This window comes from Sinohyriopsis cumingii, chromosome 6, assembly GCF_028554795.1.
Source record: "Sinohyriopsis cumingii isolate HCF-2022 chromosome 6, ASM2855479v2, whole genome shotgun sequence".
NCBI classification, from domain to species: Eukaryota; Metazoa; Mollusca; class Bivalvia; order Unionida; family Unionidae; genus Sinohyriopsis; species Sinohyriopsis cumingii.
The window spans coordinates 83800225-83826459 of record NC_142966.1 but is presented as its reverse complement, the minus strand read 5'-3'; the positions used below and the strand labels follow the sequence as shown (position 1 = coordinate 83826459).

Here is a 26235-nt window from a genome sequence, read left to right as displayed (position 1 = left end):
ACTGGGTGTTTGATTGAATGAAAATTTTAATTAGGCTTAGAATTGGTCTTTGTGAATGTTTAATTTGCAATGCACCTGCCATATTAAAACAAACAGCAACCACGACAAAAAGATCTGAATGCACCGAGATAACCTACAACATATTGTGTATCTCTCGATTCAAACAGAATCTCTCAATCCAGCATTTTTCTTGTACTGTCATCTGCTTAATAAAAAAGACTTGGGATAAAATTAAAACAAGACCAAGAATTATGAACTGAAGCGAATGATGAATGAGTCTACTGTTTGAAAGTTCTAATGAAACACGTCAATATGATTTTCATTTTTACGACATCTTAATTTTAGCAAGATCCGTGTCTAACTCTACTCAATCACAAGTTCAAGATAAAGTGGCGTGATTAAAACACACAGTCTCCAAATATAGCCACGTGACTCAGAAACGAGTGTGATTTATATTTTGTCATTTGAACATGGTACAACGGTTATATGATGAAATAGCCGTTGCTTATACCTGTGTCACGTGAATTATTCAAGGGCAACACATCAGACTCCCTTATCCAGAGTCAGCATATTACATTAAGGTAATGTCACATTCAGTCTGTTACATTATGGTAATGACATATTCAGTCTATTACATTAAGGTAATGGCAGATTCAGTCTATTACATTAAGGTAATGGCAGATTCAGTCTACTACATTATGGTAATGGCAGATACAGTCTATTACATTATGGTAATGGCAGATTCAGTCTATTACATTAAGGTAATGGCAGATTCAGTCTATTACATTAAGGTAATGGCAGATTCAGTCTATTACATTAAGGTAATGGCAGATTCAGTCTATTACATTATGGTAATGGCAGATTCAGTCTATTACATTAAAGTAATGGCAGATTCAGTCTATTACATTAAGGTAATGGCAGATTCGGTCTACTACATTATGGTAATGGCAGATACAGTCTATTACATTATGGTAATGGCAGATTCGGTCTATTACATTAAGGTAATGGCAGATTCGGTCTATTACATTATGGTAATGGCATATTCAGTCTATTACATTAAGGTAATGGCAGATTCAGTCTATTACATTATGGTAATGGCAGATTCAGTCTATTACATTAAGGTAATGGCAGATTCAGTCTATTACATTATGTTAATGACAGATTCAGTCTATTACATTATGGTAATGGCAGATTCAGTCTATTACATTATGGTAATGGCAGATTCAGTCTATTACATTAAGGTAATGGCAGATTCAGTCTATTACATTATGGTAATGGCAGATTCAGTCTATTACATTAAGGTAATGGCAGATTCAGTCAATTACATTAAGGTAATGGCATATTCAGTCTATCACATTAAGGTAATGGCATATTCAGTCTATTACATTAACGTAATGGCAGATTCAGTCTATTACATTATGGTAATGGCAGATTCAGTCTATTACATTAAGGTAATGGCAGATTCAGTCTATTACATTATGTTAATGACAGATTCAGTCTATTACATTATGGTAATGGCAGATTCAGTCTATTACATTAAGGTAATGGCAGATTCAGTCTATTACATTATGGTAATGGCAGATTCAGTCTATTACATTAAGGTAATGGCAGATTCAGTCAATTACATTAAGGTAATGGCAGATTCAGTCTACTACATTATGGTAATGGCAGATTCAGTCTATTACATTATGGTAATGGCAGATTCAGTCTATTACATTATGGTAATGGCAGATTCAGTCTATTACATTAAGGTAATGGCAGATTCAGTCTATTACGTTATGGTAATGGCAGATACAGTCTATTACATTATGGTAATGGCAAATTCAGTCTATTACATTAAGGTAATGGCATATTCAGTCTATTACATTAAGGTAATGGCAGATTCAGTCTATTACATTAAGGTAATGGCAGATTCAGTCTATCACATTAAGGTAATGGCATATTCAGTCTATTACATTAACGTAATGGCAGATTCGGTCTATTACATTATGGTAATGGAAGATTCAGTCTATTACATTAAGGCAATAGCATTATCAGTGATTATTTCATGAGAGGAACTTCTGTACAATCATTAATTTTTAACAATCTGAATTAAAAACAGATCCGCAGTTTTTGAGAGATAAAAATGACTAAAAGAGAATATGCAGCAAATACTGATATTCACAGTATGTACAATTCTATTAAGGTCGATTGCTTTTGTAATGAGTGTGGAATTTAAGATTGTGTGTAATTTGAGTTATTTCTTGTAACTGTACCATTATACGAACCATCTGAAGGATTTGACAAAATATAGTTAAGGAAAAATGTCGCAAAAGTGAGCTTGCTACATTAACGTGCAAAAAAGATACACTGGCCTCTGTTCTTACTGTAAACCATATATCACAATTAACGTGAATTGATGGAAGGAATACACGATAGAGAAATTGAAACTATAGAAAAGGTGATTATTATTATGCTATTATTAGGCCAACATACTTTAACTACCTCGCAAAACATACATTTAAATTAAAATTATCCTTTACACGTAAACCCGGACAATTTCATACATGTTGAGTTTGCTAGTTTTAAGCAAGCCAATACATAGCGCTGCACAAAGCCTTGAAACTCACCTGTCGAAACTGTTTAACATAAGCACTTTCATGATTGAATCTGAACAAAATTGAGATCTCCGATATAACGTTGATCTGAGGGACACCTGTACGAGGTTATGATTTGTTGACCTTTTGATTCACCAATCAAATTACAGCTTTCATATTTATGAAAGTAAAAATTTATTCGGAGCACGTTTCCTTCAATAACTCTCGCCAACAAGTAATTCAGCGCTTAATCAGATAGGTAACTCAGAATTAATGGACCGGTAATTTCAAAGGTAAACAGAACATAACTTTTTATCGGTGCCTGTCACGATCAAACGGCGTGATGATGTCGATAGCAATAACATGTGTTGTGGTTTATTCATAACAAACACAAATTGCAAACAAATTACATAAACAATAAATATGATGTCTATATAGTTTAATAGTTTCAGATTACCTAATAAGATGCATCATTTTCCTCTGTTTTCAGGAATTGATGATTCCAAAATCAAACATAAGGGGGAACTACCTGCATATTTTGATGTAATGAACGTGAATCGAATGATACTATTCTGATTATAAAAACGAAAATCTTGTAGGCAGATAAAATTGTAATCAGGAGGCTTTGGATATTGATTTCATCACGAAAATGTTGGTGTAAATTTATGTAAAAATGACGTCATAGCTCATGGTTATGCAGAAGGTGAACACAACCGAACACGCCTATTCATCTTATACGCCCGACTTCACAAGCGGAAAAAGTATCGGCTATTGTTGGATGGAACTCTATCATTGAATGAAGAACCATGCAGTGGATATATCTTTCAATCACATTTATGAAATACACAGAAAAGGTAATTACCTACAATTTATAACACATACATCTACATGCATAAATACAAGGTTATCTATGATTAAATACAACACACTGCATTTTGCATGATACTAGCAGAAGAATTATAGCTGGTAATTTGATAAAAAATATAAAGATAGCAAATCACAGATATAATAAAATGCTTTCACTCCGACATTTTCAATCAGTGATCCACGGAATATCAGCTTCTTGTAGGATTAGCAAATAATCGAAGTCGATACTAAAGAAAGGATGGTATTGCACTCTCACGGATTGCCTCCTTAAACGAAAGACTATCTTGACTTCTGTCTTAGATGAATTTACATTATTAAGTCAAGACGTTGTGTGATACAAAAGAATATATCATGCTTTCAATTAATTGTATCCAGCTATTTTTCTAATGACTAACAACTAATTTTCATAAATAGTACTCTTTCAAAACTACTGGTATCATCTGCGGAATTCAAAATGCGCCCTTTTTTGCCTAGTCGTCACGTTTCTGAACTACAATACTACTCTACGTAGCCATGCAAAGGGTGGCATTTGAATTGCTGACGACAATATTTGAACTATTTAAAGCAACCAGACCAACTAAACAGCATAAAATCTATTAAAAACCAGTCAAGCTAAACAGCACAAAATCTATCAAAATTTGTTCGTTTTTTTTAAAGAAGTGTTCGCTAAGAAGCAGTGGCGATTCCAAAAATATAACTGCGATAGTGAAATTGTTTAACTTTTGGAAACCATGACAGTGAAATGTCATGAAATATAGCCTTAAGAAGATCACACCATGAATGCATGTTGAAAACAAAATGAAACAGGTACAATAAAATGTGTAAATAACGCAATAAGTTAACAGACATGTCAACGCGGGTTCAGGAGACAAGTTGCGAGTGGCTTCATCTTATTGCAGGACACAAAGTTCCAATCAACTGTTTTTTAAATTTAGTTTTATGGTAACAAAATAAATACACGGGAATAGTCACTCAGATTTACTTACTGAATATAGTTTAAAATTCTGCACGAACACATATGTACCTTATGCACTGCATAATTATATAGTGCCTAGCTCTATTTTCTAGTGAGAAGCAAGTGTTAACCCCAGCTAGGTAGAAAGCACTACGATCATCCAAGTACACAATTAAACATCACCAAAATAGACTGGACAAGTCTTTAATCCTCCTTTTTCTATTTTTGAGTTTTGGAGTCCTGAAAATGTAGAGATTTCAAATGCAATATCACAGTGTAAAGTTTACATAATACTGAGTAAATTAACAAAATATTTTCTGAAAAATATTTACCACAGAGGTCAGTAAAGAAACAAAATGGCGTCACTGTCTGTAACTATTGTAGTGGGATAGAACAGATTTGTAATGAATATACAGGTGCAAATTGTATTGGGAAACAGTATGAAATCTAAGTTTTACTTGATCCTATATGTGTATCATGTGTGAATAATTTCGTAGTTATATATGAAATGATTGGCAGATTGTAACCTTAGAGAGACTGCTTGTGTATTTGTAGAAGATTTTGACATAGAAGTTAGATGGAAAACATGTTTAGATCTGTCTCATAGTTATGAACGTTCCGTTAAGTGCCTCAAAGCACAAATATGGTCTTGAGGAAATGGAAAATGTTATTCTACCAGACCGAACAAATAAGCTGCTGTTTTTCTCTCGACACTGGGCAAACACACATCTTGATGTGTCTGTGTAACAGGATCATGTGAAATGCCTGTATAGTGCAAGCGATCTATTATTTTTACCACCAGTTAGTGGAATATACACAATGACCATACAGTAAACTTTGTTTATAACGAAATCACATGTAACGAAAAATCGGATATTATGAAGTAAATCGTAAAGTTCTTAAAGTGTTTTATATTTGTTTCTCAGTTCCAATGCAAAATATCGTTTTGGTTCTTCGTTTTCTTTATGGCTGCGGTTACTGTATTTGTACACACGTTGTTAAATATCTATAGACACTGCTATATTTCTGGTAATCTGTTAAAATACTTTCATTATATTATAGTCAAATCAATTAGTCTCAATTATGTATGTGCAGGTTTGTTTATATTTGTCCGTATGTGTCCGGAGCAACTAGAGCCTGTGTCAGGACAATAGTAGGTTAAATTTCTGACATTATCTTAACACTAGACCTCTGTCCTAGTGCCCTTTACAAGTGTTTAATTACCACAAAACATATACAATTTGTTTAGTTTGTATTGGGAGGAGGCACGCCATTTTTTACCGATATTTTCATGTAAATATTCTATAAAATAGTAAAATGCGCATTGATGCTGTAATGAGAAAGATTTCTTAAGTTATTCAACATCCTTATACATATTTTTATTTAGCAAATAAATATATACATCATAAATATTTTTGTTTGAAAAAGTAGTATATTAATAGGGATTATAGATTTTAGTAGCTGAGATATCAACTACTTCTACACTTCATGACTATGCGACTTTTACCACGATTGTCACACGTGTATGCAGAGGCTATGGGGCAAGAAACAAGAAAAAATAATAATGCCATTAACAAACCAACCTATCCACATCAACACATCTCCACTTGCTTTTGTAGCGAATTACAGCTAAATGCCGTAGTTTGTTGTTGGTTTGTAAAGGTGGGCTAAAGGTGAATTTTAGTTGTTTACTTTTATGATTTTCTGCGAAGCAAAACCTTCAGAGTTTATTAGACATCACGTATTTGTCAATCAACTTACAATTGATACGCTAGTGCACTAATGCATTAAAACAGATATTGGTGGGAGTTCTGTATTCGTTGGAATGACTTGCAATTCTTCTCGCGTAAATGCTTTACTTTGTGGTGCTGTTCGTTTGGCAGCGGGTTCTAAATGATAGCATGTTAGTTTTCCTGGAAAATCAATCCGGTCTCAAATTTTTTAATACATCGATGGACCATACCGGATCAGTAGCAATACGTTGCCCGAATTCCGGCTCCCCTGGTGCATACTGATACCGAAATAAATTGTTTCCAAGTGTGTCTAAAAAGACGGTTCTTATGAAATCATTTTGTGTGTAAAGTGACAGCCTTCTGCCGAATTAGCCAACATGTTTTAACTCAAATGCAAGTGAGCTATCATTATTTAGTGCTTGTATGATTGATGGAAGTTGTTTCAGCCACGCACAAGAAAATATTTGAGATCTAATTTTCAATTCTTATGCGCACTGATGTTCGAATAACCCTTCCGCAATTGTACGGTTAAATCATTCCATAATAGTTTGGTCACAAAGTTCGTTAACCTGTCTGACACGAACGAACACCTTATGTTTTTAACAATTTGTAGCTGCTCCAAGAAATTCTTTCTCGACTTGCAACAGCCGTGACTATGTTAGTAGTGAACTTGCATAGATATGTCTAAGCGCATCAGCGACGCTTCCTTATACGTCAACGGCTCAGTTTCTTTATATCTGCTGGAAACATGTACAATACTTAATGCGTACTTGTAATTCGTCGCCGGACGCGATCATGTTGAAGAAACAAAAGATCAGCCTGATGAACTTCGTTAGGTGTTCTCACATCAAATCATCTACGGGAAATCGTCCTTGCTACCGGTAGGTAAATTTGCCACAGCGCTTTTATTTTTCGGTCAACCATTCTCGAGGAAATTCATCGGTTACTCTTGCGGCAACTGCTAGCTTTTCAACAGCAGCTTGATAATTGCGAGTACTGTATTATATTTGGGATAATTTCCGCTAAGAAACTACGCTCTTTAAATTCAAGTTCGTTTGTTCATTATATCAATTTAGAAAATATGTATGGACCAAGTTGCTATACGGGGAAATTATTGGGCATGAACAAGCCTCTGTTGACCCGTGGGAAGCCCATGACTTAATACTTAATACATTTCAAGGAGACAGAGACCTAGGCAAGACGATGTTTGTAAAGCTTATGATACGAGTAGAGGAACCAAAATCCGTAAGACAAGGTTGCGCACATTTATCTCAACCAGGACCATCCCATAAAGTTGGTATAGAAAAACATAAGCGGCAGTCCCACTCGAACCTGTACGTACACGCGAGCCTGCGCAGAAAGAAAACTTAGAAATGCTTCGAGAACAATTCCACAGCAAACAAATACCCACACAGAAACAACAAAGACCTGCTGTGCCACACTGGATCAACAATCTACACCCCAATTCTTATTTAGCACAGAAAGTTGAAACTGAACAAGAAACACGGATGAAGCAACAAGAAAAGGAATGAAAGGGTTTTGGTAGACTGTGCGACCCTCACGACCCTGTGGATCGGTTGGAAACACTCGTGGGGTCGGTTCACGCGGGTATCAACGTGCCAGAAGTCATTCATGAAACCGCACTGATTTATCAGCAGTTGCTCATCAATCACATTATGGACCGGTGACGTTTCGCGAGTTGATGCATGAACTTGCTGAAGACTCCCATCATGTATACGATGATCGAAGTTCGTACACCGATGATGGGTTCTGATTCATTCAAATTTTACGTCAAAATTAATGCTGCAATACAGCGTGTTGTCGCAACCAAAACATTGAGCATTACCTCGAAAATCACTATTGCATCATCGAAACCAGAATTTTATGTGAAATTTTCCACACCAATCACCGAGGGACAGGGTGGCACACTCGAGATTGAACTAGCATCGTCGCTTGTTTATTGCAGGTGGCACAATATTCGATCAAGGCCGCTTATATTTTAGACAGTTCTTGGTTGGCCTGAAGACGGTGCCAGTTAAAATGTTACTGTCAGGATAACCACCACGACTCAGGCAAATCTGACCTCTGACACCATCAGTGGTAGTTATGAACCTTCAGCATTGACAACGCAAGCTTCGCAGGGTTATATATTATTAGGTTTGCCCAGACTGTGGCACCCGGTCATCTGATATTGATTGCTTCCAGGCCGTGTATCTTCCATGTCATAATGGCCGGTTCACATATTCCTTTAAACCTTGTAGACTAGGATGAGCACACGTTAGACGTCCGTGTGGAGGCATTGACAACACACCTGTACGTTAGAGACCGACCTTAAATACTATGTTATGAGTCTATGCTCTTAAAATAAGTAACAGAAAAGAGTGAAAACATCAAGCTTTGTAAAGTTTAACAGATAACTTATTTCCCTAGAACACAAAGTGAAACAATTAGAAACTACAACTTACGGTATTGCGAATTAAATCCAAACTGTAATCCAAGAATTAAAAAACATAAATCCTATCAATGAAAAGTTCTAAGTGAATCTCAATTCAAATCCCGATGAAATTCAAGATGGAAGGCGATGACGTCTGTAATAACCTACGAAGTGTAGATGAGTCAACAGCCTCTTGCTGAATCACAGAAAATATTCCAGTTTTGAATTCCGTATAAATTCCAGTGAATCTCTTTGTCCAAGAATTATATCAGAGCACTTTTGTATTTCCAAGGAAAATAATCACTTGAATTCAATAATTTGAAGAAAATAAAAATTTAGCCCAAACTGGTCACAACATAACATAACTTAAAGTGCTAGGTGTTAAAGCACGACTGGCAAACCTTTAATCAAAACATCAATTATAAGACTAACTAAGACGCAAAACAGATTCACGGATCAGGGTCAAAAGTTCATTCTTCTGGAAAATCACGTAGTACAAGTATGACCTTGACTCAACTTAACGATTCTTACTCTGAGAAAGATAAAAAAATTAAGAAAAGTTGTTTACCAAAACTGTCACTGATTTTGGAACAAGGTCAGCAACAAGTTACAATGTTTCATTTATTAAATTCTGAACCAGGTCAAGTCCAGTAAACAATGTTACATTACAACAGCATGTAATGGAATAAAATAAAATTTTAAAACGAACAGACAAACAATTCATTTAAATATGCATAACAACTATGACAGTCGTAGGTGGACTTGTGATACTCGTGCGTGTTGTCAAATCGACAAAACCCGTTTACATGGCATATTACGGCATATTCTGGCATATTACGGGAATGACCATGGTGATGTTGTCCAGGAATACCATTTACAGGTGCAACAGGTCAACACAGACCTGATCTCGCGCGCTACACCAGTCACTAAACATGTTGCAATGCGTGTCGTTGCTAGCATAAAAACGTTGCTGCGGATCGGTTAAAAAATAGGGAATCGCAGGCGGCACAATCGATTCGAGCTCGAGTACGACGATTAGTGACTCGAGCACCACCAAAACTGGTTACACTTCCATCGTTAGCAACTATGCAAGCCCCGGTCAGTATCAAATCATTAATGAGGCAGATCAACTGTGTATAGTTGATTCAGTGAATTAAAATCTGATAATGGGAAGTGAATTACGGTTGTCGCATAAAAGGTATTACTATTAAACGAAACAATAATGGCAAACATAAAAAAAACAGCAGATACCGCGTAAAAAAAATAGATATTTCTGTGAGACTAGATCGCAAAGCCTAAGATTTGTAGTATTTTTGCATATTCGGTTAGGGACCTCAGTTCATTAGAGCAACACTTAGTAGTGCAGGCCACTTATCTGTACTTTCTTCAATGTGAGGCCTTCTTAAAATTCGAGGGAAAACTAATACAGACTTACAATAATCTTTATCCCGCCCTTGCCAAGATTGGATTTGGTTAACAATAACATTATGGTGTTGTTCGACAGCGCACGTTATGCCATCGATGGAAAGGAAATATAAAGAAATCTTGACAACGTTGACATTGCAAAACGATTATTGGACTCGCACGATAAAGCAACGTCAACTAGCCCCTCTAATATGTATTTAAGGACTCTAACAAGCAGATAATACATTTCTGTTGTTGGAGGACACATGCTGCCGAATGAGGATCCTTGGCTCGCTGATGGAAAATAAATTCATAACACAGTAATTAAACCTGTTACGTTTTCAAATAATAATGTCCTGTCATGAGTTAAGGTTGGTCATCAGGTTAACTTTACTTATTTTGTGTGGCTGACTCAAGCAAAACTTAATCAGCTTAACGCACCACGCGAAACAATGCCTCTGTGACATTAAAGTTGTCAAAGTCAAAAGTGACACAAATACAAAAAACAAAAAAAAAACAAAAGGCGTAATGTTTCCATTCTTTGAAGCCTTACCAGCGCTGTAAGCAGCAGCGGCTCCATTTGTCGTAATGCGACTGCAATAGGGGCTGTCGGTATTGTATACTAGTTGAAAATGGCGACTGGAGGACGCATATCTTCTCGTAAATGAATTAAAAGAAAAAGGTCTTAGAATATCCACTTGGCCTCAAAGGCAGACTTGGGGCCAAGGTCTTTGGTTGTGGCCTCGCCATTGACCCGTCTATTTACCAGTTTTGATCTACTGGCGATGACAAAGTAAGTCAAACATTTCTCACGTGTCTTTATGTGGGACGAACTTGCCTGGAAGATTCCACAAAAAGGAAAACTGGTATGATCAATCTGAATCATCACGATCTGGAACGTATTCTGTAGTACACGCAGTAACACCCAAGCATCTTTTCTATTATGGCACGTATGGACTTGCACAATAACGTGAAGTTGTTGATTATTTAACGCGGGCCGGTAGACAACAACCACTGTTTTATTCACTGCTGCTGTTCTAAGCTAGACCGGACTGCCCATTTCTGAACATATTGTTTTTAAAGCGTTTCGTGCACTCGTTGGAAAGTCAACCTTGCAAACACTTATTGGTTTTACCTTATCACTAAGAAAGTACGCTTAATGGTATACGAAATGCATATTGGCATTTACGGATGTTCAACAGCCCGAATAGGCGGCCCAGTTGTAGATGTAACCAAAGCGGATTTGACCGAGTTTACCAGCCGGATAGTTGTTGACATTGACCCTGGAGAACTGATTATTGAAGATCGAACGGGAAAACTGTAAACTGCGAGCATCTAACGTGGACATGCAAGATGTTGTTACAAACCTGAGCTGCAAGACGCAGTCACCAGAACATGGTCGATATAAGTGAAATCGGGTTAATCATATAAACGCCAGTGTATGGTCGTAAATGCTATTTGCGGAATGGACGCGGCAGCCACCGTTGGTCTGGATGTATCTGGAATCACGACTACGTTAGCTAGTATAGGCACACCAATCGGAATTGCTGTTGGAGCTATATCAGTATTAACTTGTGTGACTGGTGGCTATGGTAAAATAATATCCTCTCTGCTGCATTCACGAATACATTTCTATTCAGAACTTCGCGCGGCGGCATATCTGAATTCGACTACGTGTCGGCGGAAATGGAAAACCACCGGCGATTTCGTGCAGCGATATAAAGCCGAGTCGCCAGTGACCGAAATAGATATTGTTTTATAGGCAGTAAAAATCGGGTTACTGTGGTCAATGCGCACATGTATGGAACCAGTAAAGTAAACACATTCTTAAGCACACCAGCAAGCTATAGATTTTTTGCTTCGTAAAATCATTCAAGTAAAAACTGTCTTCGACAGATACTTAAGCACATTAGTAAGATATGGATTTTTTGCTTCGTAGAAGATAATTAAAGTAAACAACTATAATTCACCTTTGGACCACTTCAACAAACCAACAACAAACCACAGCAACTAGCCGTAATTCGCTGCAAAGCAAGTGGCGACGTGTTGATGTGGCTGGGTTGGTTGTTTGTTTTTTAAAAAAATTCTGCCCCATAGCGCACGCACGTTTGACGATAATTGAGGTAAAATTACTAATGTCGTGAGGTATAGATGACGTTGATATATTTCAGCTACCAAAATCTAAAAGCTCTTTTGAGCTCCTCCTAAAATATGCTCTTATAATTAAAAGGTTTGACAATATAAACTGTTTGTTTGTTGATTGGTTTCTGGTGGCATTTCCAAAACAATAATGGTTCTATGATGCTGAGGTAATGGAAACTAATTACCTTTCCCAAGGACACCACGAGGCAGTCAACCTAAGCTAACCTTAGCGGGAGCAGTGAACATTTCTGGGACAAAAATCCCTTTTCATCAGGCGATATGCATCCCTTATTTAAAGGGCAACTATAAAGACATTTGCTTTGGGGAGTCTTGAAGATGTTCTGAATAAGAAAAATTCTTTAATAAATGGGTTTCATGTAGGGCTACTCACTTTATATTAAACATATATGCTACTTTTCAAAATACCACTATTAATAACTACTTACTTAAATCTATTACTAATGGTATAAATAAATATGTCACACTGGCAAAAATAAAACTTAATAATAAAACTGTAACTTTGTTTCGAATTTAGGAACTGTAGTTTGATTTGTGGAAAATAAGTCTGCAGAGAATAATAATATACAACGAATAAGTCTATTGAAATCTAATGAAACTAGTATAGAATTAAGGCACCTATCTCCCATTTCCACGACATGATATAGCCAATATTGTGCTGAACGTTCCCTTACAATCCAATCAACCAAGCAACAATAAAGTGGAAAGCAAGGACTGTCTTTAAATGGAATATAACCTGCATGTGTTAATTAATTGGTATCAATATATTTTTAACATGTTCATCTTGTCATACGTTCATGAACTTAAAGTTTCATACGAAATATGTATGTCATACCTTGAAAAATAAATCATAAGAAAATGATAAGATACTTTACCCAGGATTCATGGGTTATAGACGGAGATTCACAGGCGCTATATATACAGCGGAACTTCGATCGATTCACATGTTTGTTATACCCTATTGTAAGTTAGAATTTCAACCGGTATAAATTATTTATGTAAACATGCCACGATTTTAATCTGAATTCTTATTATTTGATAAATTATTAAGAAAAGCTGGAATACATAAGGAAGTCGTATCATCAGCACAATTACCATTTCAAATTGTCACCACCACTACCACTACTAATATCATCACACACACACACACACACACACATATATATGTGTGTGTGTGTAAAATTAAAGACTCCATTAAATGTAAATCATGCAAAGACCTGTCATTCAAGGATTTTTTGGCATCCGCATGATCCTCCTAAAAAACATTGAATAACAGGCCTTTGCATAATTTTCATTTTACTGGATTCTTTGACTTTGTCAATACAGTTGCCTCAACTTTCACAGAGAGTAGAAAACCTACATTATTAACTAAAAGATGTTTTACAAATGCGGAATAAAGACAGCTTAAAAGATATATTTCTGGAGATATCTCGATTTATTTGTATGATGAAGCCTCTCCATCAGTAAACCTTACTCAACTTTACAAATGTTACTCCAAGCTTCTGAATATTACTGTAAATCGAAATATGTAGCATTGTGATTGGTACAAATATGCAGCATTGTGATTGGTACAAATATGCAGCATTGTGATTGGTACAAAAATACAGCATTATGATTGGTACAAAAATGCAGTATTGCGATTGGTCAGAATATTTTCAAGTAGGGGCAAGAACTCTGTAGAATGCAAAACTGAAAGTTGGTGGTCCAAATCCTGAGAGCCCATCTAATAATACTGACGATTTGTTTTGGGAAACATTTCTTAGAGGTCATAATGGCCTGCTAATGGGTCCCAACGACAAATATTTTAATTATAACAGGCAAATTTTTATTTCTTAAAATGGTGGACCAAGATCCCATTCCCAACCAACCTAGAAATCTTACAGTGACATATTGTAAATATTTACTAATATGTATTTAAAATGGAATCAAATTGAAAACAAATTAAAATTATTATGCTATATCATACATAGTTTAAAAACATTCATTAATCAGACTCCACTTTATCTAAGTTTTTCAACATTTTCCCTCAAATTGAGATTTTATATTAGTTTTCTCATTTCTCACCAAACAATATTATTGTAGGGTGGGAAAGAGATTGAAAACAGGATTTAACAAATAACTCGTTAAATTAAGACAGACGGTTACCGTTCTGTTCTTAGAAAAAGGAACTGATGAATTCCTTATAGGTGGGAAAATTCTCCAAATTTTCTTTAGAGATACATTAAGATTCTTTCCAGGTGAATTCAGTATATTACAAATGGATGTAACTCTTTGAAGCCTACTTGCTGTCGCATTTCATTGTTGCCAAACGAGTAACACGAAGTATATTAAAAAATTACAGTCTGAGGGGGAAATGTCAGCTGTTTAGTGGAACCGGAGTCTGTTATATAGTTACTGAAATAAGGTGAGCCTCTACATCAAAGTTCAGATATCAATAGGCAGTTATGTCACAAAATGAATAAATATCCAGTACAGTGTTCCCGTCTTAAAACGCTAGTGACTTGGTCCACAAAGCAGGTGTTATTCTGAGGGATGTTATAAAAAGACTGTTACAATAGTGCTTTAAAACAGAACAATAACATCCAAGTATTTAATGATGTTAATCGCATTAGACTGGTTCTCAGAACACCAAATACCTGAAATATAGCAAAATTAATTAAGCAGAATGATAAAACAAATTTTACAATGTAATATGAACCATTAGTAAACCCAATGTTTATGAAAGTAGCGGTATAATGCAGGGTTTCCTAGTGATGGACCAGTGTATTATGTTCACTAAGCATCTTCCATTTTTAACATGAACTTCGATAAGTCATACATGTAAATAAACACTCAGAATTAGTTTGCACACACATTTTAAATACAATGCACCAGTCTTCCTGTTTCGAATAAGAAATCTTCATTCATCTACTCAAACATTACCAAGTTTCAGAAGCTCAAAACACAAAATCTACACTTGCTTTTACTATATTTGGACTTCTTTTCATCAGCTTACACAATTCCCATTTACATAAAAAATAAATGCATATTTACCAATTCAAACAATATCACTTCTAGTTGTTCCCGTGTGACCGTTATACACAGGTCAAAATGTGTATGCATGCGGGAAAAATATTACATTTCTGTAGCTACATACTGTGAAGCTGATGAAACATTTAGTATTATGAGAAGCTGACATACAATTAACTATCCCCGACCTTGAAACACTGCTCAAATTATGAATGAATGATTTATTTACAATTTTTTTTAAAAAATTCTGTTTAAGCTAAAGCGTTAGATAAAAAAAAATGCTGCATAATGGCTTAGAATGAAATACTAGGTTAAGATGTGCGTTTTAGAACAATCGGATGTCTTCTCCGCTGTCCATTCAAAGTTATCAAAATTTGCATAACACAGTTTGTCAGCATGATCAAAGAAAGTTACATAGGTACAGTATGAGTTATAAGACAATACTGTATATTTTATTCAGTCAATTCATACAGCTCAAATTATCTAATCTTAATCCTCATATTTTATCGCTGATAAATTTTAGTCACCATGTTAGCAACATAAAGATATCTTGTAACTAATGCTAAATAATTTAACATATTATTTTGGAATAACTTTTTTACGACTATAGACTCCTTGACAAATATACCAACATTTTTGGCTCGATATAATGTTGTGGTAACATTCACAACCTCTGTAATGCAAAGTATGAACGCTTCTAATAAGGAATATAATACACAAATAAAAGAATTCATGAAGTACAACAAATATTCAGTACTTATTTATAAATTAGTTACATGTGTTATTGGTGGTGGGGTTCGAGTAGTGTTATTTTTGTATTTATATTTCCTAGATTTATTAGTTGATCAAATATCTCTTTAAATTTTGAAATGGTTAGTTTCCATTTTGTTTCTTATTTGAACAGTGTTTCAATTTAACTATTGTCGATTTAAATAAACAAACAACACCAACATACAATTAATGGTCACAGAACATAAACAGACCAGCAATTACTAAACTACTTTATACTTACAAAGGGTCAACATAGTCAGATAGTCTATCAAATCTGTGTGGTCTTAAAGAACAAAGTGAAGTTACATAAATATTTGTGCTCCAAATTCATAACAACGATATATATATATATATATATATATATATATATATATATATATATATATATATATATATATATATATATATATATATATATATATATATATATGACATTTCTGTCAACAATTAGTGGTGATATCAAATACTAAAATAGGTAGCCCACACTAGCTCATCATTTCTCCCTTTGTGATGAAGTCTGTCATCTTTGAGTAAAATAAGATCAAATGGATACTTTAATAATCTTTCTTCCTAACTGTAATTAAAATTTTCATTTTAGCACTTTTATGACCCCATGAAAAATAAAATGCATTCTTTGTATAAATACTGAAACAAATTTAATACCTGCAAGGAAAACTAGCTGATTGTGGCAAACCAGTTTTTATAAATGTAGACTGCATACAAATCAAATAGTTACCAAAGTTTTGATGGTAACATTTTTGTAAAGGATAATTTCACATTTTTCCCGATGAATGAGATACCGTCATATTTGTAAGCTCATCACGTGTGAAAGCGGTAACAGTCCGTACCGGGACGCTCCAATGCCCATCCTGGTTAGGTGACAAGTTGGCATTTGGATGAAAGGGGCTCGAAGTTTAATTGATTTTAGTAGATATGGAGATAATTTTGATGTAGTTTAATATCATACTGATAGTAAGCTTTAGCTCGCAGTATCTTTATAAACATATGAGTTTACGTATCGAATCACCGATAATTATCTTGCTGTAGTCAAATGTGGTAGGTTCCCGGTGTAAGTTGCACAAATTTGACAGCTTTCGAAACGTTTTCCTCGAGTATCTCCAAAACCCGAATTAATTTCATTATTTTCTATACATTTCATATACATTTTATATCACTTATTAATGTACTGTACATTTTATATCATTTTCTTTATTAATAATAGTTTATATCATTTTAGTTATTTACTGTACATTTTTAACATTGTTGTTTGTGGTTTGTATATTCCACAATTTTAGAAGTTTATTGCAACAGCGAATTGGTAGGTCAATGAATTGGAGATGGACGTATTTAGTGACCTTACAATTATAATCTTCATGGCGATTACCGTACTGCTCACGCGAATGTCTAAAATGAATTGTCTATATCTTCAAAACAGATCAGAATAAAATTTGGTATATATTTCCTGTCACTTAATACGTTCCTTCAATACACAAATGAACATTCGAGTTCGTTTTCGTTCAATTTGAAATAATAATTCTGAAGCCCTTAAATCTCCATTCAATGGTCATATTAAGTTGTCCTAGCAATGACATTTAATGGGGAGTTATTCGTGATAAATAATGCTTCTTAAGAACGATCCATGAAAATTCTTTTTTATTAAAATATTGTTGTCGATAGTTGATGTGATTTTACAAGAGCTTAAATCTTAAGCTGCCCTAATTTCAAGAACTTTTTCCCCGAAAATTATTTCAAGAATTTTATTTCTGAAAATACGTTTCTTGGTAATATAAACTTCAGATAAAAAAAAACATAAGTCAGAACATTTGCACGGCTGGCCTCTGCTACGATTGCATAGTGTCCAGCAGTCAGCCGCTGTAAACATTAATTATGATGCAAAAAAATTACTTCATGCTAAAATGATCTTGACCTACGAATGATTTTTCGGTTAGTTACATAACCAATGACCTTTATGGGAGCTAACTTGTACTGAATTTTGCATTACCAATAGTCCTTAAGGTTAACCTCTACTGAATTATGTACTAACAATAGTCACTTATGGTTAACCTCTACTGAAACGTGCATTACCAATAGTGGGTAATGGTAACTTGTACTGAATTGTACAGTACCAATAGTCACACATGGATAAGTCAAGTTCCAACTGCAGTGGTCAGTGGTTATATATATATATATATATATATATATATATATATATATATATATATATATATATATATATATATATATATATATATATATATATATATATATATATATATATATATATTACTGTATTTGTTAGGGAAAATATGAACCACTTTTTCGGATGGAAATACTGTACAACCTTGGGGGTGCGGTATATACATCCGACAAAACGAGTTCATATTTCCCATACAAATGCAGTAACCTTTTTATTATATGCTCATTTTAATTTTCTACCCAAGGCTTAATTATATAAACAAAAATACACTACAAGAAACAAAGTAACTGAATTTATGCCTTATTCCAAACTAAATACACAAGCGCAGATTCATCAGTACACACAAAAACGTGATTAATGTGCACACAACTCTGCTCAGATAAATTTGAACTTAGTCGAGCGCTAGAAATAATTATCGAAAGAAAATGGCGTTTTGGTCTACTTAAAATTGAAATTTAGATTCATATTGTAAATGAATGCGCATTGAAACAACTTTTCCATTTAATCTGGAATGAATAGATTTTGGTATTTTTGTCGATTCTGCTAAATTTTATGAAAATGACTGCATTTATGTGTGTCAATTCTACATGAAGTACATTTGATTTCAGCAGCGAGGGAGCAGCGTGTTGACATCTGCAAGTGTGTTTCTGTCCTGTCATTGAATGTTTGAAATCATATGGGAAATATATGAAATCTTTCAACTGCAATTATCAAAAAGACGTTATGGAATATAATGTTTATTTCATTTTGAGTGCAGTAAGGAAGATGCAATTGCGCTTGCAAAACTAAGAAAGTAGATTTTGAGGAAATTTCAGGCTGTAAAACTGTAAGTCTATTGTATCAAAAAACGTTAACGCAGAATATGGCAAAGCAGCTGGTATGCTGCAGTCCTCGAAACATCTGCTTTAGTTCATTCAGAAACAAATTTAATCAACCAAACTATAAAGTGTCTACTACGTGAGTGTACATGATTTGTTTACAAAGCATTTCCTAATACGGGTCCCCGAGTGGCCGAGTGGTCTAAAGCGCTCACCGTTCCGGATCACTGCCATCTCACCCCTGTCTGCATGGGTTCGAGTCCAATGCTCGTCTAGCGTGGGTACGTGGGAAAGCCTGCCAGTAGCTTCTCGTGGGTCGGTGGTTCTTCCCTGGGTTTTCCAGGGTTCTTCCTCCACCAGTTATACTGGCCGCCATATATAGCCTATCTTGTGCTGAAAAATGGCGTTAAACCCTAGAACAACAACAACAACAACAATTTCCTAATACACATTTGGACGCACGTGAGTGCAATATGATGCACACGTGAGTGCAATATCGTAAATTATTATATGCTCAATTTTTTCTCCGTTAACTATACATTATCAGAATTGTTCAATATTTTACGATATTGTGCACCTTCATAATGCACCCACGCGCAGGACACGTGTGCCCAATAGTGTATAAGGAACTACTTTGTAAACAAATGATGTACATTCGCATAGTAGGCGCAATACGTTTTGGTTGATTAAATTTGTTTCTGAATGAACTAAAGCAGCTGTTTCGTGGACTGCAACATACCAACTGCTTTGCTACATTCCACGTTAACTTTTTGATACATTGTTTCAGATTTTGCGATAGACGATAGATTTCATAAAATTGCTTGGGACCTACAAATAACATGCAAGCTATACAGGCATAAACTGTCTCCTTTAGCTGGTAATAAGAATGGCAAAAAATATACCAACAGTTTTACATCCAGAATTTCCTCAAAATGTACTTTCTTAGTTCTGCAAATCCGAATTACATGAGCCATGTCATGAGTTCTCAAGCTTGATTGCACATTTCGAAATTGTACTGTAATTTCGACTATATTCCAAGGGCAATTACATCTTCCATACTCCACTCAAAATGAAATAAATATTAAATTCAATAGCATCTGTTTGATAATTGCAATTGAAACACTTCATATTTTGCCCACATTATGATTTCAAATAGTCAATGACAGAAGAAACACACTTGCACATGTAAACACTCTTCTCCCATGCTGCTTCAATCCGATGTATTTCATGTACAATTTGCACAGATGAATCCAGTCAAAAATCACGAACTTTCGTAGAATCGAAACAAAATACCAAAATCTATTCATTCCAGAACAAATGGAAAAGTTGTTGCAGTGCACATTCATTCACAATATGACTGCAAATTTCAATTTTAACAGAACACGCCAAATTATGCCGAGCACGCGACTAAGTTCAAATTTATCTGGGCGGAGTTATGTGCGCATTAATAATGTTGTTGTTGTGTAGTGATGAATCTGCGCTTGTGTATTTAGTTTGGATTATTATATGCTCATTTTTTCCCCCGTTAACTTTACATTGTCGGAATCGTTCAGTATTCCCAGATACTGAATGCGCGCGACAATACACATATAGCATTCACGTGGATAAAGGAACTACTTTCTATTGTAAACAAGCAAAGACGCAGACACCAGCACTTTTGATTTGTAAACAAATCATATACACTCGCGTAAGAGGCTCTTTACGTTGTGGTTATTTAAATTTGTTTCTGAATGAACTAAAACATGTTTCGGAGACTGTACACACACAAAAAACCCAGCTGTTTTGGCACATTCCGCGTTGATACAATGTTACGGATTTAGGCTAGCTACATTATATAAAAGACGGACGATCATGTCCTTACAAATAACATACAACTGACAAGGAATATAGTGTATTCTTTATGTGGTGATAAGAATGGCAAAATAAAATATACTTACAGTTTTACATCCTGAATTTCCTCAAAATGTTTTTTCTTAATTCTGCAAATCGGAATTACATGAGCCAAGTCATAGGTTTTCAATTTGGATTACACATTTCAAAAGTGTGCTGTAATTTCTATAAGTCCAATTGCATCCTCCTTACTGCACTCAAAATGAAATACACATTAAATTCCATAGCGTTCTTTTGAAAATTGCAATTGAAAGACTTCATATTTTCCCACGTTATGATTTCAAACATTCAATGACAGAAACAGAAACACATTTGCAGACGTAAATACGCTTCTCCCGCGCCACTTGAATCCGATGAATTTCATGTATAATTTGCACAGATGAATCCAGTCCAAAATCACAAACTTTCATGGAATCGAAACAAAATACCAAAAATACATTCACTCCAGATCAAATGGAAAAGTCGTTGCAATGCGCATTCATTCACAATATGACTGAAAATTTCAATTTTAACTAGACACGCCATTTTCTTTTGAAAGTTATGTCGACTGCGCGACTAAGTTCAAATATATCTGGGCGGAGCTATGTGCGCATTAATAATGATGTCATTTTGTAATGTCAAATCTGCGCTTGTGTATTTAGTTTGGAATACGGCATTCATTCATTTACTTTGTTTCTTGTAGTGTATTTTGTTTATATAATTTAACCTTAGGTTGAATAAAAAAATGAGCATATAATAAAAAGGTTACTGCATTTGTATGGGAAAATAGGAACTCGTTTTTTCGGAAGGATATACTGCACTCACAAGTTCGTGCAGTATTCCATCCGAAAACTCGTTTCTATTTTCCCATACAAATGCAGTAACCTATAACTACGGCATACATTCATTGACGTTGTTTCTTGTAGTGTATTTTGTTTATATAATTAAGCCTTAGGTAGAATAAGAAAATGAACATATAATAAAAAGGTTACTGCATTTGTATGGGAAAATATGAACTCTTTTTTTCGGATGGATATACTGCATTCCCAAGATCGTGCAGTATTCCATCCTAAAAACTCGTTCATATTTTCCCATACAAATGCAGTAACCAATAAATACTGAACGATTCTGACAATGTAAAGTTAACGGAGAAAAACATGTAAAGAGAGAGAGAGAGAGAGAGAGAGAGAGAGAGAGAGAGAGAGAGAGAGAATATATGTGGCCCTGAGCTAAACACAAATGATTTAACCTCTATTTGCAAAGCATAACATGTAGTTCAGCGACCTTGTTTGGTTGTAAGGGCGATATACTAACATACATGCATTCAATTATCAACTTTAATGATTCTAACATAACTAGCGCCCAATAAATGAACTTTAAATACAAACTTTAAAAAGTAGGTCATATAGACCTCTTTTTGACATAATGGTATAGTAGCAAAATGCATTCTCGCACCAAATTTCATGGCTTTGAGCAGGATATTGAGCATAAAGTGTGCCATATACTTATGTGTTCGTGAACTAAATAGAGAAACTTAAAGCCAGCAAAATATTATATACAGACTACGGTATGATTCTTTGTTGTACGGTATGGCATTTGCAAAACCAAAGCTATGTGGTTATGATCTGAACGAGTAAACTTAATATAAGCCAGCAAAATGTGAAATGTAGGTAACAGTGACCCTCTTTTTGGTATTGCTGTGGTACTACTAGAGATACAATACTTATTTAGTTTAACGATTCCAGTGTAAACAGTGCTTGAGAAAAACTTTAAACCCAATTCAACCAAAGACAGTGAAGCCTGGAACCAACTTTTGTGACGAGGGTACTGTATTCCTCAAGACGCATCGTTACACCGGATTTTATGATTCCAAGTGCAATAATATGTGCAGGGGTTATAAAAAAAAACAAAAAAAAAAACAAACATGTGGACATTAGTGAACACAGAGAATAGGAATGAACGTAAGCCAATACAATGCATAATGTAGGTGATCAGGACGTTCTTTCGTTGGAATCCTACGGCACTAAAAGAGATGCATACAAATATCATTGTTGGTAAATTTTTGGTTGAACAGTACTGCAGAAATACACTACACAAAATTAAACCAAAATCATTGATGCATGGAATATGGGCTAGAGTGACCTACTTTTGTAATGTGGGTGTAGTAGTATTCATCAAGATGCATCCACTCATCAAGCTTCGTGATTTCAGGTATAACAGTATGTACACAGGAAGAAAAGAAAAGCTGAGCTAAATACAAAAACTTAACCAAGTTTGTACATGTAGTATACTGGCAACTTAACCATCCACCCACCGCCCCAGTGGGTAGTGCTATGAAACCCACTCCAAACTGTTGCCTAGGACCTATGAAGAAAATCTCTTCTACTTCGTACAGACGATACACTAGATATTGATTGCAGAGAAATAAAATCTTTAATTTCAAGCATTTGACTATTTTTCTTTTATTGTAAGGAGCTCAAAATTATCTTTCTACTGGAAAAACATGGAGTGGAGCTATCAACAGACGGATCCAAAATACCTTCTCAAATTTGAGTCAGTTATCAGCTGCTCCACAAACAATACATGAATTCTGATATGTTAACTTGATTTTTTTTCAGGATTAACGCGGAGTTAGATTGAGATAATAGGAAATCTTTATTAAACTATCTGAGATTATGAAGTATCTGAAGATAAGGGTCATTTATGCAGTTTAGTACAGCCGTGACCGTCCGTTCACAATGAAAAACAATGCAAAATAGTTTTGAAATAAGTTCTATCCATATTAGTTTTCCATTATAGCCTTCTATTTTTTAAAAATCTATTTTGAAGAAAGAAAACCTGTTTAATATCCTTCATTTTAGATGATTTCCTGGCTTTTCTTTATCTTTCATTGAAAATTTAAGTTTGGAGGATGGAGAGCATCATTATCTTTTCAGATGTTGAAAGAGTTATGTCATTTGGGTCTCATGCCCCTAAAAGGTCTATATGGTCACAGGCCCCTAAATGGTCTCTCTGGTCACAGGCCCCGAAAAGGTCTATATGGCCACGGGCCCTTAAAAGGGCTATATTGCAAACAATATTTACAATTTTCTTTTAAAACAAATTTGGATGACATTCTGTTAAATATTTTTTTAAATCTTGTCTTGTGAAAGAGATGACTCCCCCACTTTTTTGGAAGGTTTTTAAAAATATGAAACCTCAATGATAAGGCCTACTTCTTCAAGTATCCTCAAGGAAAACGATTTGACTGTAACAGTGTAACAATAAATTGTCCAAATAAACAAAATCCCCAAACAAATAAGATACATATTACATACTTGACATTTGTCTTCTTCTTCAACTCATTTAAAATATATTTTCTTAAAAACAAAAATACAATTTGAGACTACTAGTTATATCACGTGCGCTGCCAAACAATATATACAAGTGTTAATACTCATAACATTCTTTTAATATAAATATGAGATTGAAACGGAAACAAAAGAATATGCCTCTACTCTATAAATATTGGTAAATACCGTTATGTCTTTACTGGAGAAGAGGAAGGTATATTTTGAAAGCCAAATATTATACTTAAAATTAAAAATGAAATATTTAAATTATGTATTGATTTTAATACAAAAATCGGTTGTTGCACAAGAGTTAAGTCTCATTCCCGCACATAGTCTTATGACATTACGACACAAAATCCTACAGCATGTGACTATTTGCAAACTTGCCATGAATAAAACAATTTACCTTCGCCTATTGATACTTGTTCTTGAGCGCCTCTTTCCAAAAATGAATTTATAAAGTTCTCGAAACTTCCTGCCATACGCCAATGGTTGAAACTGACTGCTAGACATGATTCCTACTTCAGGTTTGTTAAAGTTCTTTTTCAGTACACAAAAGTACACATACAACGTGTTGATATATTATGTGCTGCAGTCCAGATGAGGTGTTTCAGCGTAGTATTTGCATTAAGTGATCCAAACAATTGTAGTACTTAACTAACAAATTATTTGTACTTAACTAGCAAATTAATTCTCCTGCACGTTCAATGCATGGCTTAAGCGTCGCCAATTTTTGCTTGTTATATCAGCAATTTTGTTTCATTTTTTGCTTCTGATCCACATTTGTCTGACAGTCTGGTCTGGTGACTATTATTATCAATACATATTCATGTTTCATAATCCTATACTGTACATATCATTAGTGTACAATACAGTCATTATGGTAAATTGCATGTCTACAACAATACTAAGGTATAATTTGCTATATCAATGTCTAACCATGAATCCAAAGTAAGAAAATCCTGCATTGTGAAACTGATGTTCTCAGCTTTGATTGGGAAAATAATAATGAATTTCTTACCCTCAAGTTAATCTTGAAGAACATTTACAACTTGATATGGTAATTCGTACCAGATTAATAACAATGTCATCTAAACGTGGGGGTCTGATACCGAAATGCTTTGACAAGAACATTAAATAGTTCAAAGGATCTGTAAAATCAATGTCTACCTGATGGACATCCTAATATTAAATTTTTTCATCAATTACACAGAAGGCAATAAATACATATCTACCTTGTAAAAGTTGCATTTTTTCTAAGTCTGATTAACAAGACCTCCCGATTATGTTCCAGTTTGTTGCGCCACAGTAGAGTAAAGAGCGATTGGAAGACTTTAATCAGATGTGTGTGCGCGCGCGCGCACGCGAGTGTGTGTGTGTGTGTGTGGGTGGGTGTGCGTGTGTGTGTGTGTGTGTTAAGACTGGTTGACCTGGCGTCAGGATAATGTGACTAGATGGGACATGATGTTTCATGTCTGCGGTATAAAATGCCACACTGCAGACATCACAGCGATATGATCGACAAATTGTTAAAGTTACCTTATAAATCCAAATAACACACACACACACACACACACACACACACACACGCACACACACAGAGCATTAACGACATCGGAAGCTCCACAAAGGGATTCCCGAATCTTACATACAGTCTCACAATCAACGTCCAGTTTTTCTATCTGATGCATTTATTCACAAATGACGTATCTTCATTGTACCTCATTCCCTTATTCACCACAAAACCTAAATAATGCTTCCAGACTGATTACCAAACATTCGTGTGCTTCGCATGAAGCAGGTATACATTATCCTCGACCCGCCAAGGTTCGTTTCCTTAACGTCACTTGCAACGCTTATATTTTAATATTGCGTGAAACTATTAAACTTGCCACAGAAAGTATTCAACTATATCTGCTTAATGTATTCAAAGTTGAAAAATCTTACTAACTCTCCAAATTCTTGCCAGCTATCGTTTTTTTTTTTTATACAAACGTGTTAAGAATTTTGTCTATTTCCAGAAGTACGCACGTGGTTCATGTCCCTGAAATAAATGCCACATGATGTATGATTGGAAGGTAAGGACGGGCACTAATTTAGGACGGTCGAC

At 34.9% G+C, this 26235-nt stretch overlaps 1 protein-coding gene and 1 long non-coding RNA gene across 15 annotated transcripts in view; one reads left to right on the top strand and one right to left on the bottom strand.

Moving 5' to 3' along the window:
- The window catches only part of LOC149797346 (uncharacterized), a 117143-nt gene that overhangs the window by 59816 nt on the left and 31092 nt on the right, over positions 1-26235 (bottom strand). For 8 of the 14 annotated variants that reach the window (XM_089962087.1, XM_089962082.1, XM_089962092.1 and 5 more), the window contains exons 3-4: positions 16151-16192; positions 4582-4638 (exon numbers count right to left, since the gene is read on the bottom strand). The exons of 2 other annotated variants lie outside the window; for them this stretch is intronic. In XM_089962087.1, coding sequence (XP_089818213.1) covers positions 4582-4638; positions 16151-16192 — 99 coding nt within the window. Of the gene's footprint in view, positions 1-4581; positions 4639-16150; positions 16193-24531; positions 24774-26235 lie in introns of those variants that run through there. 4 more of the 14 variants (XM_089962094.1, XM_089962096.1, XM_089962083.1 and 1 more) reach the window with 4 other exon arrangements.
- LOC149797347 (uncharacterized) lies at positions 451-26235 on the top strand. The gene is made up of 3 exons (XR_016421799.1): positions 451-581; positions 3067-3430; positions 26147-26235. It is a non-coding gene; the product is annotated as an uncharacterized LOC149797347 (long non-coding RNA).